The sequence below is a fragment of the Solanum tuberosum genome, unplaced genomic scaffold, assembly GCF_000226075.1.
Source record: "Solanum tuberosum cultivar DM 1-3 516 R44 unplaced genomic scaffold, SolTub_3.0 scf00129, whole genome shotgun sequence".
NCBI classification, from domain to species: Eukaryota; Viridiplantae; Streptophyta; class Magnoliopsida; order Solanales; family Solanaceae; genus Solanum; species Solanum tuberosum.
The window spans coordinates 211,301-228,715 of NW_006239057.1; the positions used below are offsets into that span (position 1 = coordinate 211,301).

The 17,415-nt window shown below is 31.6% G+C and overlaps 2 protein-coding genes across 3 annotated transcripts; one reads left to right on the plus strand and one right to left on the minus strand.

The window, feature by feature from the left end:
* Positions 1-260: 260 nt before the first annotated feature.
* On the plus strand, positions 261-4,945 carry LOC102592019 (tRNA-splicing endonuclease subunit Sen54). Of its 2 annotated transcripts, none has more exons than XM_006351185.2 (5): positions 261-504; positions 2,710-2,839; positions 2,926-3,057; positions 3,680-4,075; positions 4,400-4,945. In XM_006351185.2, the coding sequence occupies exons 2-5, from the start codon at positions 2,712-2,714 to the stop codon at positions 4,536-4,538; spliced, it is 795 nt and encodes a 264-aa protein (XP_006351247.1). In that variant the 5' UTR covers positions 261-504; positions 2,710-2,711; the 3' UTR covers positions 4,539-4,945. The 2 variants fall into 2 exon arrangements, with proteins under 2 accessions (XP_006351247.1, XP_015165900.1); XM_015310414.1 differs by having other exon boundaries at positions 261-464.
* Positions 4,946-9,202: 4,257 nt separating this feature from the next.
* LOC102581540 (zeatin O-glucosyltransferase-like) lies at positions 9,203-10,799 on the minus strand. The gene has a single exon (XM_006351322.2). It carries the CDS (start codon positions 10,730-10,732, stop codon positions 9,302-9,304), a length of 1,431 nt encoding a protein of 476 aa, XP_006351384.1. The 5' UTR covers positions 10,733-10,799; the 3' UTR covers positions 9,203-9,301.
* Positions 10,800-17,415: the final 6,616 nt, after the last annotated feature.

A 17,415-nucleotide genomic window follows, 5' to 3' on the forward strand; every position in this document is an offset into this window, starting at 1 on the left:
TTCTACCCCTTTTCGACCTACGTGGCACTATCCTTGAAAAAATTGTCAACATGTGTTGGGCCCACAAGATAGTACCACGTAGGCCAAAAAGGGGTAGAAAATTATATATAAAATAAGTTCGAGAGGGTAATAGGACCTTAGTAAAGGTTAGGTGTGTCTCTGAGATTTCGAACATAGGTTGGGGTACGCATTTTCCCAAAAAAAAAAAGTAAATTTCATCACTAAAGGTAAAGTGGTGAAATTAGCTTAAATTTATGTCAGGATTATAGTTGATCTGCTTTTCGAAAGGCAACCCAAGTTGTTGTAATTTTTATTCTTAATTTATTTGATTTTATTTTTAGATCTAGAAAATAAATTTTCTTTAACTTATTTGTTGTTTCACTCCCTAAAGTTTTACCTTTTACAAACAAAAGCTAAAAAAGCTCACCTGACACTGACCGGCGCCGGCGCCGGCAAACTACCAGGTAACATACTGAAGTGTCTCTCTCGTCGGCAAGCTACCAGGTAACATCCTGAATTGTCTCTCTCGCTGGCCACTGTAAATTGAATGCATAATTGTAGTTTCACTGGTGTAAAAATTTGTTCTGAAGTTTAGTTCTATTATTGGTGATTGCTATTTGGATTATGAACTGTTATTCTCACAGATTTGGGGGAAAAGGTGAAAACTTTACTGCGTTTTAGCCTTTAGGGAAAATTGCACTTGTTAATTTATGCCCATCAAGTGTTCGACTGTTTGCCGAAAGTTAGGCTTATTTGATGAAGTGAGTAACCTGAGGGCTAGGGGGACACTCTAAGGACTTAAGTGTGGGCTATCTAAGAGGAATTAGGCTACTAAGTACACTGATTTGAAAATAGGGAGTTAAGAGTGCTTGGATATTAATGTGGCAAAACACACTCGCAAATAAAGCTATAGTGCTCAATTAGTTGTGCTCAAACGTGTTAGTTATTTGCATCCCAGGGTGTGGCCTAGTGGTCAATGAAGTGATCGAGAACTATGAGGTATTAGGTTCGGAGATAAAAAACACTAGGCGATTCTTCTCATCTATACCACCTTGGTGGACAGAGCTACCTGGTATCTATTGCTGGTGGAAGGTGGCAGGTATCTCGTGAAATTAGTCGAGGTCCAAGAAAGTTGGTCGGGACACCACGGTCATAAAAAAAACAGAAGTGTTAGTTATTTCCAATGTAGCCAATTTGAGCACGAATTTGGAGAAAATATTATAGTGTCTTGGAGAATCTACCAATCCAGTTGGATTCTTCAGTTACTTTGACTAATTAATTTATCTGAGTTATTAACCTGCAAGAATAGCGATACTCACCGAAAATTTTCAATTTCTACTCACCTACTCAGTTTATTCTAAGCCCTATATATCTCTGAGATGAGAAACAAAAAGAATGCACTGACGATTTCATGCAATAATTGGCTGAGCACGATGAATAGGTTATGCCTATCTTTATGCACAAATTAATCCCCTAATGCCTAGGTTCAAGAACATGTCCTATTTGATCCTATTGCAATAAGTAAGAAAATCACATATTTCTTGGTACCAAACACACCCGAAATGATATCTAAGAAATGACAGAATTAGATAACCTTCTCAGTTCTCACTATCCCAGCAGATTGTTTCTTCTTATTTTTTATTTCCAATTTTATCATATCAAAGAAAGTAGTAACTTCTTTGATAGTAATGTCTTCCTTTGGGCTGAGGCACAATATGACGTGTTTCTTAGAACCAGAAATACAAAGTGCAAGCCTTACTTTCGAAGAAATCTTGTATTGCTCTATCCTCTCACTAGTCACAACTACTCTTTCTACTGCTAGCCATCTCCAACTTCTGTCTAATCAATGCCACAAAAAGGTAACTTTTTGTCTCTCTTTATAGAGCTGAATAGTATTTGGGAAAAACAAAAAGATGAAGAAACGGATAGAAAAATAAATACCATGTGCAACAAGTGGAATAGGCAGTGCAAATTCCCACCAATAGAACCATTAAGGATGCTATAAGCGCTCTTTAACTATCAAATATTTCTTTTATATATGTTGTTCGTCTGGATTTTTCTAATATTATTTTTATGTTTTAATTTGAAATGCTTAAGAAATAACAGAGGCAACATAGACAAATGAGATTCCGAAAACATCTCTGAGGCATTCGATTTTTTGTTATTTCATCAGTCAAAATTTCAAAGAAAAATACGAATAAAGAAACCAAGCATGAAATTTCTGTGTTTAACGTTTATATTGTTTTTTTTTTCATCTTACATTGTTAGTGTTTTTATTAAATTGTTAATTTAATTTATAATCTGTCGTTCTCTGATTATTCTTGTTAGTTTCGTTTAGTTTATAAGCTCTCATTCTCCTTATGATTAGTTTAGTTTAGTATTTGTGTTATATTCTTATCTGATCTTTATTTTGATTAAAAGAAATTTAAATGTGTATTTCATTTCGAATTTCTCAATCTATTGTTAAAGAAAATACAGTAACTTTTTAAATTGTTTTTAGAGAATATGCTCAATCATGAGCTGCGCCACATTTTGGGTACAATTTTTACATGGTAACTCATGAGATTAGTGGAGTTTTTCACATTGTAATGAATTGAACTTACAATTAGCTTCTCCTTTATTAATCAAGTGTTAGTGTCTCTACTTGCTAAGATGGTTGTAATCTGTGCTAAATTTTTAACTTTTATGGAAATTTGCTATTTATTCCAGATATGGAAGCTGATAAGTGGGCAAGTTTTTCAGAAGGAACTAGTGATTCTGAAGGCTACGGAGAGGATGTTGATGATGATGACCATTGTTGTGCATATGCATCCACTGATATACCCAAGTTGCAGTTCAGGTTTCATTTCATGATATAGATAAATTATTAAAAATAATTTTGAAAAACATATAGGAATGTGAATAGGCGGTAATCTTTTTCTTCAGGAAAGATATCTCAAGATCACAATGGCTTGATCCATTAGGATTGGCTGAAGTCGTGGAGAGGAAGGGTGGATTGTGGACAACTACTGGGATAGTTCGTTATGGCAAGATATATTGCTTCATCGAAGAGATTTTGTAGGTGATGAAAATTCTCTTTTGGTTATCTCCTGTAGTTGAAGAGTTAAATACTACTGACTTTGAGTACATGCATAATTTGAGAATAAGCCATGAGAAAATAAGAACTGGGGTATTTTCAGCATATTTGAAATTTCAGATCTGTTTGGCCAAGAAAAGGTGAAAATACTTTTTCTTGAGTATCTTAACAAGACCTCGAAAGAGGTATTATTTCTCTTGTTTTTCTGGTTGCAAAAGGTGAACTTTGTATAGTTCAGTTAATAAATTGGCATACTTTTCTGGTGATTTTTTTCTCATCAATGATTCTGAGGGCTGATTTTGGTATAAATTTCTGATACTCCTAGTGATAGTCTCGTTACCCCTCTGAGGGTTATACTTGGGAACTTTAGTTGCATACTTGTCTACTGCTTCGACACGTTTAAAATTAGTCTGGTTAGAGAAGAAATGTAAAACCAAATGGATAAATTATATGAAGAGATAGATAACAAGTATTTAAAGGTAAGTTTTTGCATCTGACACATCTATTTGTATTAGGAATTGATATGAAAAAATTATGTATCATTTGAGATTTATCTTCTGCAATTTCCAGTGTTAAAAGAATTATACTGATTTTTTCATGTAGATATCTTGCCGAAATTGGGGCTCTACATCTCTTCAGCAAAGATGACACGCCCCTTACTCTGGAACATGTATACAACAAGGTTGCAGAAGGAAAAAGTGGATGTTCCTTGGAATATTATGAAGCATATAAGCACTTGAAATCTCTTGGTTATATAGTTGGGCGTCATGGGATTCCTTGGTCAGTAAGAAGGTCAAAAGTAAATTGTGTTGTTAACCAAGACACGCCGGAGCCTGCTCAAAGTGGAGATGAAGAATCAAGAAACAGTATTCTCATCTCTGAAATGATTAATAATATGCAGATTGGTGGATTGAGACTGGCCTTTGACGTTTACCCTCCTAATAGCAGATTCAGAAAGTCTGCTCCTGGTGATCCCTGTTTTGTACTTTGTCTTGCTAGGTACGATACCCTTGTTAATGCGTTCAGTATATTAAGGTTCCTGCTAAAATTTTCTTAATCGCCTCCTAGTATTATTTAGCTGATCGTAGGAACTTGAAATAACTTGCTTAGCTAATCTATGGGTGAACATTGCTGAATGTTTAAGAGTAAGATGGATTGTCGGATTAGATGGTATTCTAGAAAAAAAGTAGTTTCTTTAATATTTTCCACTTTATCCCTCACTCTTGCCCTGTCTGATTCCCTCAATTCTTTTATCCGACTTTGTTGATCTACATCAACTGTCAAAGTAGCTTTATTTTATGAGTGATGTATTTTCTTGTGCAGTGAGTATCCACCTTCCAAAGAAGAAATTGAAGATCTCGAGAGACATTCTCATGGTATTCCGTTGAAATTCTGTCTTGTTGAGCATGGACGTTTGAGCTTTTTCTCATTCAACAAAGTTGAGCTTCCTGTTCTTCCATGATCCTTTCGAGCAACAGATACAAATCTTGGCATGCCTGTGAAGAGTATGGTACAATTATGAATTTTCAGTTTGTGGATTGATGTTTAATCGCTGTGTAATCACAACACATTATTAATGAAACAATAGATAACAAGTCTCGTCTTCTTTGCCTTCAGTGTTAACGTACGTGTTACAATGGTGAAATTTACTTAAAACTGATCTATCTGTTAAGTTGGTATAACAGTATTTTACTCTTTGCCAGAGCCCCAGAAACACTTTTTTATCCCTTGGCTGCTGGACTGCTCTATCATTTTTAGCTCTTTTGCATCAGTCTGTTCACAACTTTATCAGCTTTCCATCCACTTTGTCCACTTCTAAAACTTATATTGTTAGTGATGTTCCAATTGATTGGTGTTTACATGGTGAAAGTTTTTACTATGTGATGTTAGTTGTGTGAAACACATTTAAATTTTTTACTCTTTTAAAATGTTTTGTTTCAACTTCTTTCCACGAAAGGCGTCTTTATGTAGGGTATAGTTATGCAGGTATCTAGTGAAATAATTGGGATGCATGCAAACTGATTAGTCGTCACCATCATTAGGAAATAAACGGGTCATAGCTGTGTAGGGCCAAAACCAGATAGATTGATGTACAACTATAAACCACATATGAATCTAAGATGAGACCTCTAACATAAACAAGTCCATGATCATTAATTGGTGACGGCTGCTAACATGGGTTGTGGTGCAGTAGTGGAACTGTTCTACCTGTAGTCAAAGATCTCGGTTCGAGTCTTAAGTATGGAGAAAATCTTGTTGAAAGTGTCACTCGGGTACTATAGTGTGCGATCCGAATTTAATTGGGGTTTTAATGCAGACTTCAAACACCAGATAAAAAAAAAAAATTGGTGATGGCCATGGTATGAAAAGGCAATCAACATAGTTTTGGTCTTCATTAGCTGTACCAAAATGAATTGACAGGTAACTTTTTTGTCAAACAGTTTGAAAGTGAAGTTTGTATTGTAGTTATTTTTTCTTTATTTCTGGTGTATTGTAGCTCTTGAATTTGAGTAAATAACAATCTATGTACTCAACTAAATATATTTTAATATATAGAAAATAAACTAGCGTGAAACTCGTAAAAAAAAAATAACAATTCAAATATTTTTTTCGCCACTAACTCTTAATTATATCGCATCAACATAACTATTTATGCTTGACTAGATTCATATCCTCAAAATTCCATTCATGAACCAAAGAATAGTATTTAAATATGGAATTTAATTTACACGAGGGACTCATTGAACTTAATTATAATGGAATACGTAACTACTTTAACCAAAAACAAAGAAAAAAAGAATACAAAATTTAAGAAAATGTTAAAAACATGAAGTCAAGTTTCATAGATGCTTTGCTACTTTCTAAGCTTTCTCTCTTGTTCACTAATTTAGTGTGCATGGAATAATCTATTTTTGACTTTTTTTTAAAAAGAAAATTAATGTTTTAAAGTGATAAAATTAACTTATTAAAATATGATTCGTCAATCTAATCAAGTTCAGACATATTGATTCAGCTCATTTTAACTTGTTCATTTTAGACTATTTAAAAGTTGAGTTGATTTAGACTACAATACATATTTCCAACTTATTTCATGAGAAATGTGATCAAATTTTTTAAGAGACTTTTCTCATTTGATATATTATATATAATTACAATAAAGAAAAAAGTAATTAAATAAAATTATAAGAAATAAACAAAAAATAAAAATTTATGTAAAAATTGGACGAATTGAGTTGGGACATGGATGAAATTCATTATTTAGTCATTGTGCCCTCAAGTAATATTTGGATGGACCCGTCCAAAAGTTATTCAAGTTTTTGCACGGATTGCCTTATTTTGGGATAATTTTTAATTCTTGCCTCCTTCTCATTTAATAAAAATTAATGAGCTAAAGTATTCTTAATTATGACCTAATTTTGCAAGGCAAGAAATAAGAAAACTTTTACCGTATCCAGTAGTATAAGGTATGTAGTATCTAATAAAATGAACTAAGCTCAGGCTTAAACTAATTAAACGATCATATTTTCATCAGTTATTTTTATCATCCCTAATAAAAACTTATTTTAAGTATCAAAGCTAAATTTGGAAAGTGTATTATTAGAAACCATACATCTTTAGAAATTTAAGAATTCTATATTTAGGTGTCAAAGCCAAATTTAGCAAGTGTATAAATAACTTTTTTAAAACAGCCTTTGTTGACTTTTGGCTTTTACAAGGTAGGGGTCTAATCACATGAAACATTATTGTCCTCTAAGCTAAAATTTTAATTTCTAAAATAGTCTTAAAATATTAAAAAATCGTAATATATAGTTATATTTAAAATCTACTTTTCTAACCTTTTTTAGATGCGAAGTCATTAATCACTGTTTTATAATCGATTTGTTTTAGTAATTCATTTTCAATTGATAATATAACTAATTCATTCAATCTCTCTTGAGACATTGTTGATCTTAGATAAGAATTTATTAATTTTACTTTTGAAATATATATTTAATTCTTCAAGTTTTCTCTTTTTCTCCTTTTTTTTAAAATCGGAATCATATTTTCTAGTTGACATATTTAAATTGAGTAAATTTTAATAATAACTAAAACAAGAATATATATACTTATGAGCTAAGAATATCAACAATAACAAATTTTAAAGAAAAATTATAAAATAAAGTTAGAATAATAAAAACATGGGTCACAAATTGATAAGTTAATATAACAATATCGAAATAGTGTTGCGTTCCTTTAATATAATGATTGTTTGTTGCACTTCTCGAGATTTTGAAGAAGACACTCAAAAGCAAATTTTGTTCTTTTGAAACTTGCAAGCAACCGTAAATAAAAAAAAAATTGTAGGAGAGAGTTTAATATTGAGAATAAAAATAATAAAATAGAGAATAAAAAAGATAAGTATAAGGTAAATAATAATATTGGGTCAAATTTTTAAGAGATAAATGAGGAAACACAATTTTACTTAAGGAAATTATTTCCAAAAGATGCTCCATTCCAACGGTCATTTTGTTTTTTTTAAACTTCTTACATGTTTTTAAAAAAAATAAAAGTACATATAATTTTTTCTAATAATTGGGGGGCCCAAAAATATGGGCCCCAAGCTATGGCTTTAATTAAGGGTGTCTGTGGTTCGGTTTAGATAGGTTATTGGTTAAAATCAAAATCAAATCAATCTAGTGGGGTTTTTTAAATTTCTAAAATCAAACTAAATCAAACGAAAAAAATAAACTGTCGGTTTGGTTATTGACGGTTTGATTCGGTTTGGTTCAGTTTTTCTGATTTATTCGATTTGAAAATAATATTTTTTTAAGGACATACGTATCTTGATAGACACAAACACCAGCTACTACATGAACAATCCATAGAAAAAGCTATTGTTGGTTCAATCAAGCAATACTAGAGTTATCATTACACGAACAAAGTGATTCAATTAAGGAAAAATGCGACTATCTTATGAAAGGTATGGTAGGTAAAGACTAAAGTAATAAATTTTGATGGACTTGGACTTACGATTGTAATTGTTGGGCTAAAATTTAAGTGTTGTGCTTGAGAAAATGGTAAAGTCAAAAACTTAAGTTACTTAAAATTTAACAAAATTTTTATATTTTATTTATGAATAATATATAAATAATTATAAAATTTATACATCTAATCTATCTGTTCGGTTTGATTATTTTTGCAGTTGTTTTTGTAGTAAAATCAAAACCAAACCAAATAGTATCGGTTTTCAAAATTCAAAACCAAACCTAATCAAATCAAAAAAAAAATCGATATTTTTAATCAGTTTGATTCGAATTGCGATTTAATTTATTTTTTTAACCATAATCATGAACAACCCTAGTTTTAGTGGTCTCGTAGTTAAGACGGCCTAGCCGCCTACCACGGAAGCGGGAGATAAACCATCAAATCAAGTTGCCCATGTGTTTCATAAAAGAAATCTTTTTATCTCTATATATTTTGAATATCTACTCACAAATATGTTTTACAAAAACATCTATGTATTAGATTAAAATTTAGAAATTAAAGTTCTAAGTTAGCATTATTATATTTTAAAATTGCTTATTCGAGATTTTTTTAAGGATCTAAAATTTCAAATCAATGAAAGCAAACAAAAAAAAATTCTCATTATTTATCCAATAAAAAGTTTAAAATATTGTTGGCCTTAATTAATTACATTATTAACAATAAATTAGAGTTAACCCACTGACAAATGATCCGTTTAGTTTGGATCTCGTCACATGCAAAACATGCTTATTGTGTATTGAAGCCCGTGACATATCACGAGACATTACTTCGTCAAAATATTTTATCGTTTCAATTACTAGTCTTACTTGTTTTAGTCTGATCGTCTCTTTTTCAATTATTTGATAGCTCTTTAATCTAAACATTCCATGTATCATATTTAATTAAGATAACAAATTTAAAAGATATTTCGATACATTATACGTTTAATATCACAACATTCAAAAACGTTCTTTATTTTCTTACACTTCATGCCTAATCAAATTAAGACAAACAAGATTGAAACGACAGTATTATACTATGTCTACATGCGTATATATTTTTAAAAGTAATAAGCAAAATAAAAATATTTGATATAAATTTAAAAATTACATTGCATGGAACTATATATAGTAACATAATCATTTATTGATTACCTTATCAAATATGGACTTATAAAAAATACTGCATATATTACTAATCATAAAAATATGTCGGACGATATCAAATTGCTCTAGTAATATGAGCAATGAAAGCATCAAATTCATTTTTTGTGACACCATTTTCTCCCACAGCATTCTTCACACCAAAACTCAACTCTTTTGCTCTTTTCCTCATTTCTTCTCCTTCTTTTGATGCCATTAAAATCCTCACAACCTTTTCGATTCTATCGAACATTACCAACTTGTCTCGTTGAGCCCAATCCTTAACGACCAACCCGACTTCTAGTATTTTTGTTATCAACACCGTGTTCCTAGGTTGATCCGAATGCATTGGCCATGCGACTAAAGGAACTCCCATTGAAATACTCTCCATGCATGAATTCCAACCACAGTGACTCAAAAATCCACCAGTCGAATTATGGGCCAAGATTTCTAGTTGTGGGGCCCAATCTCTTACCACTATCCCTCTTTCTTTCACTCTCTCCTCAAATCCTTTTGGCAGTTCGATCTTTTTAGTGAAATCTTCTGAGAAAACATTCTCTTTATCCGCGTCTCTCAATACCCAAATGAATTTTTGTTGACTTTGTTCCAACCCTATTGCAATTTCCTTGATTTGTTCATAAGAAAATGAAGTTGTGGTTCCAAATGACACAAAAATTACTGACTTAGGTACTTGTTTGTCTAGCCAAATTAATGAATAATGTCTTTGTTGGGTGGGCCCTAAGATTGTAATAGGGTTAAATGGGCCAAGAGCCCACTGTTTTTTGCCTTTATTGATTTGTTCCTTGGATAGTAAATCAAGAAAAGGACCTTCTATGACTCTTGACGTGTTATAAATCTTGCCCGAATTAAACTTACTAAACTCATGTTCGGATCGAACAAATTTAGTAAATTCGGGGGTGAAGCAACCATCATTCGATGGGAGGTCTTTAATCATATCAACGTCGATAGAAGAAGACCTCCCCATACTTTCCCACACGTACAAAAATATTGTGAAAGCCGAAACACTATGGAAAGTGTAGGCTTCTGCATTTGGAATATCGCGATAATCTTGAACAACGGACCCCATTAAGGAATCGTGGATGATAACAATTCTTCGCGTTTTATGTGAGAGAGAATGTAAAATCTTTGCAATGGGGTTTCTTAGGTTTGTGGAAATTTGAGAGGAAGGTTGAAGATGTGAAGGGAATTTGAGTGATGGATACGGATTGTTAGTAGGTGTAGGAGAGTTGAAAATAGGGGTTGGAAATTCGTGAAAATGAATATTGTTTGTTGATTTAAAACCATGAGCTCGAAAATTGACCTGACGAGTATGAGTTGTGGTGGTAATATAATGGACTGGTATATTGTACGATGAAATCAGACGAGAAAAATGAAGAAGTTGGTTTAAGTGGCCTTGTGCTGGAAATGGAACCACAACAACTACTACTTCTTGTGGAAATTGGTTACCATTTTGGCTATGCATTTGGTTTTTGTTGCAAGTTGGGGCCATTAGAGAAGTTGGTGTTGAGCTTGTTTTGGACTAGGGAAGGCTAAGGTTCATATTTATAGGATGATAAATGACACATTTGGAAATTTGTGGTTTAATTTTTCTTTATAGTTGGGGTTGGGTGGGGTGGGGTAAGGTCTTTTTCTATGTGTGATACATGTTCCCTCTAATAATTCAATAAAGTTCTTTGTTTAACTCTCTTCAATGTTTGGAGGTTAGGTTATACATCCCCTTCTTCATATATTCACCTTTTGATAATTAATATACTTGATAGGGGACTATCAAATTCCTTGTCACCTCAAGGCAAATTTAATTTTTTTTATAAAGTAAATAAAAAATTCAACGAAGTTCTTAGAATGGACAATGTATATATTAATTTGGCTTGTAATTTATTATTTATCTGATACGTAAATTAATAGCTTGTATGATATTAATTCATTTTTTTCATATGAAGGTCTATTAAAGTACTCTAGTTTGCTACTTGGATTTTCGTGCATTGTAATTAAGTATTGATGGCAGTAAGGACGTGAAAGGTGAATTAAGGGGCAATGGTCCTTCTTTATGTGGTTAATACTGTTACTCTACTCTACTTCTTGGAATCGCGATGCCTACTATTTCTTCTATAATTTATAATTTATAATTTATAATTTATTTGACACATGTAATTCGTTTTTTTTAGAGGAAGATCCATTAAAGTAGATTGTTACTTGGACTTTCGTGCGTCATAATTACGTATTGAGGGGAGTACTGGGAATGTGAAGGGTGAATTAAGGGGCAATGATCCTTCTTTATGTGTGTAATACATGTTCTTCTACTCTACTTTTTGGAATTGTGATGCCTACTATGTTGCATTCTTCTATAATTTATGAATTATTTGACATATGAAATTCAATTTTTTTAGAGGAAGGTCCATTAAAGTAGCTTGCTACTTGAACTTCCACGCATCATAATTACGTATTGAGTGGAGTGGGGTTGTGAAGGGTGAATTAAGGGGCAATGGCCCTTCTTTATGTGTGTAATGTAATACATATTCCTCTACTCTACTTTTTGGAATTGTGATGCCTACTACATTACATTCTTCTATATATAATTTATGATCTATTTGACACGTGAAATTCAATTTTTTAAGAGGAAGGTCTATTAAAGTAGCTTGCTACTTGGACTTTCGCGCATCGTAATTAATTATGGAGGGGAGTGAGGATGTGAAGGGTAAAGTAAGGGGAAATGGTCCTTCTTTATGTGTGTAATGTAATACATGTTCCTCTGCTCTACTTTTTGGAATTGCAATGCCTACGAACTATGATACATTCTTCTATAACTTATGATTTATCTGATACGTGATAACAAATTTTTAGAGGAAGGCCTATTAAAATAGGTTGCTACTTGAATTTTCATGCATCGTAATTAAGTGTTAAAGGGAGTGAGGATGTGAAGGGTGACTTAAGGGGCAATGATCTTCTTTATTTGTGTAATACATGTTTCCCAACTCTACTTTTTGAAATTGCAATGGAGGCCTACTACATTCTTCTATCCCTACTCTACTTGTTGGAACTGCGGTGCCTACTATATTTTTCTATAATTTATGATTATTTAACACGTGATACTAATTCAATTTTTCAGAGGAAGGTCTATTAAACTAATTTGCTATTTGGACTTTCGCGCATCGTAATTAAGTGTTGAGGGGAGTGGAGATGTGAAGGGTAAATTAAGGGGAAATGGTCCTTCTTTATCCGTGTAATACATGTTACTCTACTTTAATTTTTTAAATTGTGATATCTATTACGTTCTTCAATAATTTATAATTTTAATAAATAAAATATATATTTGATCAACTTCAACTTGAATGGCATCTCTTTAAGGTTAGAATTTGTTGTATACAATTAACAATACGTCAAATTTGCCGACTTAGTAAAATCACGTGTATAAAATTAGGCTCATTTCAATTATCTTAAATGGAGCCCCACCACCCCAAATGAATTTATAGTCTGAATAATGGACCGTATAATTAACATAATAAAATTAGCTTATGAAAATATAGTCGATTTATGTTATTTAAATTTGAGTGGACTATTGACATGATCACTTATTAGCTTAGATTACTCGATTCCCCTCAACAAAAAATGGGCTGATATGTGGTATAAATAGACTCGTGATAATTTTTTTATTTGAAATGTTATATATAGACATAATTAAAAAAATATAATTTTTTAAGTACTAAAAATAGTATAAAGAACAAATAAGACAATTAAAGCTTACACTTTGTGTGGATGATTGTTACGTATTGTTTCATAATATATCATATTATATTGTACTGTTTATTTTAATGAATGCAATGTTTAAATAGATTGTATCGTTCTTCATCGTTACATAGTGTCACACATCCATAATTTGAATATTAACTAATTAACGATGGATTTAAACGATAGATACACTAAAATTTAAATAACAATCAAAACAAATATTATATTTAAACTAACAATACAACACAATACAACAAATAACAACCATTCAAACAAGATATTAGTAAAAATTGAACGGATTGAATTGATACAACCCCCATTTTAATATATTTTAGCCCAAGTAATTTAATTTGAACAAGACAACAACCCATTTTGTTAAATTAACCTTTTTACTGAAATCAACGATAATATACCTCTAGAATATTCAAAACCTTCAAGAAAAATGAAAAGGATATTTCTATATTAGTACACGATTTCTAAGAATAGAAATGACAACGACATGTCAAAAATGGAGTAGTTAGTTAATAATTAATGTGATATGTCATAATTATGGATATTCATTCACCTTTAATCAGTCATTAGAAAGTTGAGCGTTATAAATGAAATTAAAGGTGTTATGGAATCGAACGTTATGAATGAAATTAATGGTATTACAAAGGCAAACGTTGTGAAGGAAAGCAAATGATAGTTCTAAAAATAGATATTGTGATGCGTGAATTTAATGTTAACCGAAGATTGATAAAAAAAATAAAAATTGATTAGACAGGTGGTCTAATTTCACGTGCTTCATCAGTATTTTTGGTGTCAAGCACGTGAAGTACGTATGGTTTGTTGCCCAAATCACAGGGACATTATGTATTGAAATATCAATGTCGTTATTAAATGGGAAAAGGGACGGATTTACTCCCGAACTTTAATAAATGGTACATATATGCCCTCCGTTATACTTTGCGTCCACATATGCCCTTGCCGTCCAATTATAGATACACATATACCCCTCTCATTAACGGACCCCTAATTTCTTACACGTGTCTTAATCCTATTGAACTACCCGTTTGACCCTTTTTTTTAACCCATAACCCAACTATCCACCCCATAACCCAATACCCACCCAATTTCCTCTAAAAGGATCCTAATTAAAACATACAAATTGACACACCAAAATCCGTCCCTCTTCCCAAGACTATTGTACGTAGGCTTGTGAAGGAAAAGCTTTCTCAGCTATCTACCGATACTGATATCTCACTTCTTCGTGACTCGCTCCTTGCTTTCTCTGAAAGTGCTTGACTTTTCATCCATTACCTCTCCGCAACGTAAGGTTTAATGGGTTTTGCAGATTAGTTTCAATTCTTTCTTATTTTTGATAAATTTCAATTAATTCCTGGAAAATGATGAAAAGGGTTGGAGATTATGGGTGCTGTTTTGAATTTTGTGATCTGGAATTCAAATGGGTTTTGTTAAATTTTTGTTCTTTTACTGATTATTTATGGATTCAGCCTTAAAAAATTTATACGCGGGGACCTCCGACTAGGGAAAAGGGATGGATTTTGATGTGTTAATTTGGGTGTTTTAATTAGGATCTTTTTAGAGGAAATTGGGTGGGTATTGGGTTATGGGGCGGATAGTTGGGTTATGGGTTAAAAAAAAGGGTCAAACGGATAGTTCAATAAGATTAAGACACGTGTAAGAAATTAGGGCTCCGTTAGTGAGAGGGGTATATGTGTACCTATAATTGGACAGCAGGAGCTTATGTGGACGCAAAGTATAACGGAGGGCATATACATACCATTTATTAAAGTTCGGGGGTAAATCCGTCCCTTTTCCCTTATTAAATTGCAACAAGAGTGGGGGATTTCTTTTCCATCTCGATATTTAGTATTTGTATTGAAATACGACTAAATTTATATTTTTGTTGGAAAAGTTTTATATTAGAGATAAATACTCCTTGACAAATGTGATGCCTATATTATTGAGCGGGAATATATAGATTTAACCAATTACGGATCGAAGCATTACGTTCTCTTCTGGTTTCTTAGTCTAGCCAGGTAAACTAGGTATATCACTATCCTAGAGAGTAGATACAAATAATTCTTTGTTTTTGACAAAGAACTGAGAAGAGAGCGTAATGCATCATAATTGGTTAAATTAATCTCCGTTCAATGATGTAGTTAGATCGACAACTTTGATGACGATTAATTAGAATTCGAACCCAAGATTTCTAATTATAGTGAATGATTATTTTTCACCCCACTATAATTAATCCACTTCTAAAAAGTTACTCCCTCCATCTCATTTAATAAAGTACCCTTTCTTTTTCCGTTTATACCAAAAAGAATGTCAATTTTGACCTTACCTTACTAGACTTGGAAATAATTTAACTTTAAAAAATTTCATTTCCTTTAACATAATGATTTACGATCACATCAATATTTTAAGAATTGTTTTAAACCACAAATTTTTTAAAAAAATTCTTAAACATCGTATCAAATCAAAGCGTCCCACATCAAACAAGATGATTAGCTTTCCACTTTAATACCATGAGTACTCTTATCTTAAACTAAGCGAAAAAAATTATTAATTCTAGTCAATCAATTGGATGAGAGAATATCTCAAAAATAAGTGTTCTTCGTTGATTAAGAAGATCACCCCCACCCACCCACCCCCCTCCCTTTATAGTGTGTTATCTTTTAGTTTAATAATTTTAATTTATATTTGATATTTTTCATAATTTTTTAAATATGCATTAATTATTATTGGAAAAAGGGTTAAAAATACCCCTCAACTTTGTTTTATTGGTTGACTATGACCTTGCCGTTGAAACGAAGTTAGTTTTACCCCTACCGTCTGCAAACTTGTCATTTGTACCCTTCAAACTAACGGTTTGCCCCAAATCAATCTCGAATTCCCAATTTCGACTCGAATTATCCATTTAAAACTCATTATCAATTAAATCTGACCTATAACCCATTTAATGACAAGGGGAAATCCATTCTTTTTTGTTTTGGTGGACTCAACAAGATTGAGAAAATTGAAAGTTAAATTAGATTTTGTTTATAATGGTGGTGGATTTTATATGGGTCGGATTAAAAAAGAATTTCATTCTAAATGAGTTTTAAATGGGTAATTCGGGTCGAAATTGAGAATTTGAGATTGATTTGGGAAATCGTTAGTTTGGAGGGTACAAATGATAAGTTTGCAGATGGTAGGGGTAAAACTAACTTTATTTTAACGGTAGTTGTATAGTCAACCAATAAAACAAAGTTAAGAGATATTTTTGACCCTTTTCCCATTATCATCATCATCATTATTATCATCATCATCATCATCATCATCATCATTATTATTATTATAGAATAATACTACTTTCAATTCACTCGTGAAATTCAGACAGTCTCGCGGGGGGGGGGGGCACCACAATCGGGCTCCTCTCTTACTCCCCATACGAGATCGAAAAAGAAACAACTGAACCATAATTTTTTTTTTTAAAATAAAAAATTTTAAATTTTAAATCCTAATTTCGGTTCGAATAAGCCTTTAAAAACATGGACAAATTTTAGTATGCCGACATCCCGCCCGCAATACACTCTGATAAGGATAGTATATGTAAATATTATCAACATAAAAACAAATATAAAAAAAATGCGAAAAGTCCAAACTATTTCAATATAATATAAAAGAAAATACAGAATCGATATCATAAAGTCATGCCAACATTAACTTGATTTTAAGATGTCGAATCTATATATTTGTATGTTATCATTTTAGATTTTTCGTAAAAAACTATGTTAATTTATCATTATATTTTTACTGTTATTTTGAAGTCAAGTTTTTAATAAATAAATAAAAATTAATTTATTTTGATTAATAAATCTATATATCTATATAAAGTTGGATATGAGAGCGTTGATGTGGCACCCCTCTTAGGCCAGCATTTGTATTTATATTTTATCATTTTTTAAACCTTTTTCTCTATTATCATCTTAATATATTGATTAAATTAAATAAATACCCTCTATTGATCATTTCCCTTTAAATTCTTCCATTAATTCCTTTATTATTTTATGTATATGTACGTTACAGTATACCGCAAATGAAGAGGCCACAATATGTGAAGCTCATTTTATGGTTGCAAATATTTAATTCTTCCCCTAAATTTCATCAATTAATTTAGTTATTATTACAATTTACATGTATGAAGTCATATTTAGTCCTATCGAAAAGGCAAAAGACCCAAGAAGCTGTTGTTATTCCTGAAAATAAGTAGTAGTACATTTTCTTATCTTATCCCTTCTCTAATGAAATTGTTTTCTTAATTTTTTTTTTTATCTATTGTCACATATTTATTTATATAATCTATCTATATATATATAATAAAGCTAGATATAAACAAGGTGATGTGGCACCTCTCAATGGCCTAGAAACCTATTTATCTTTTTTCTCCTTTTT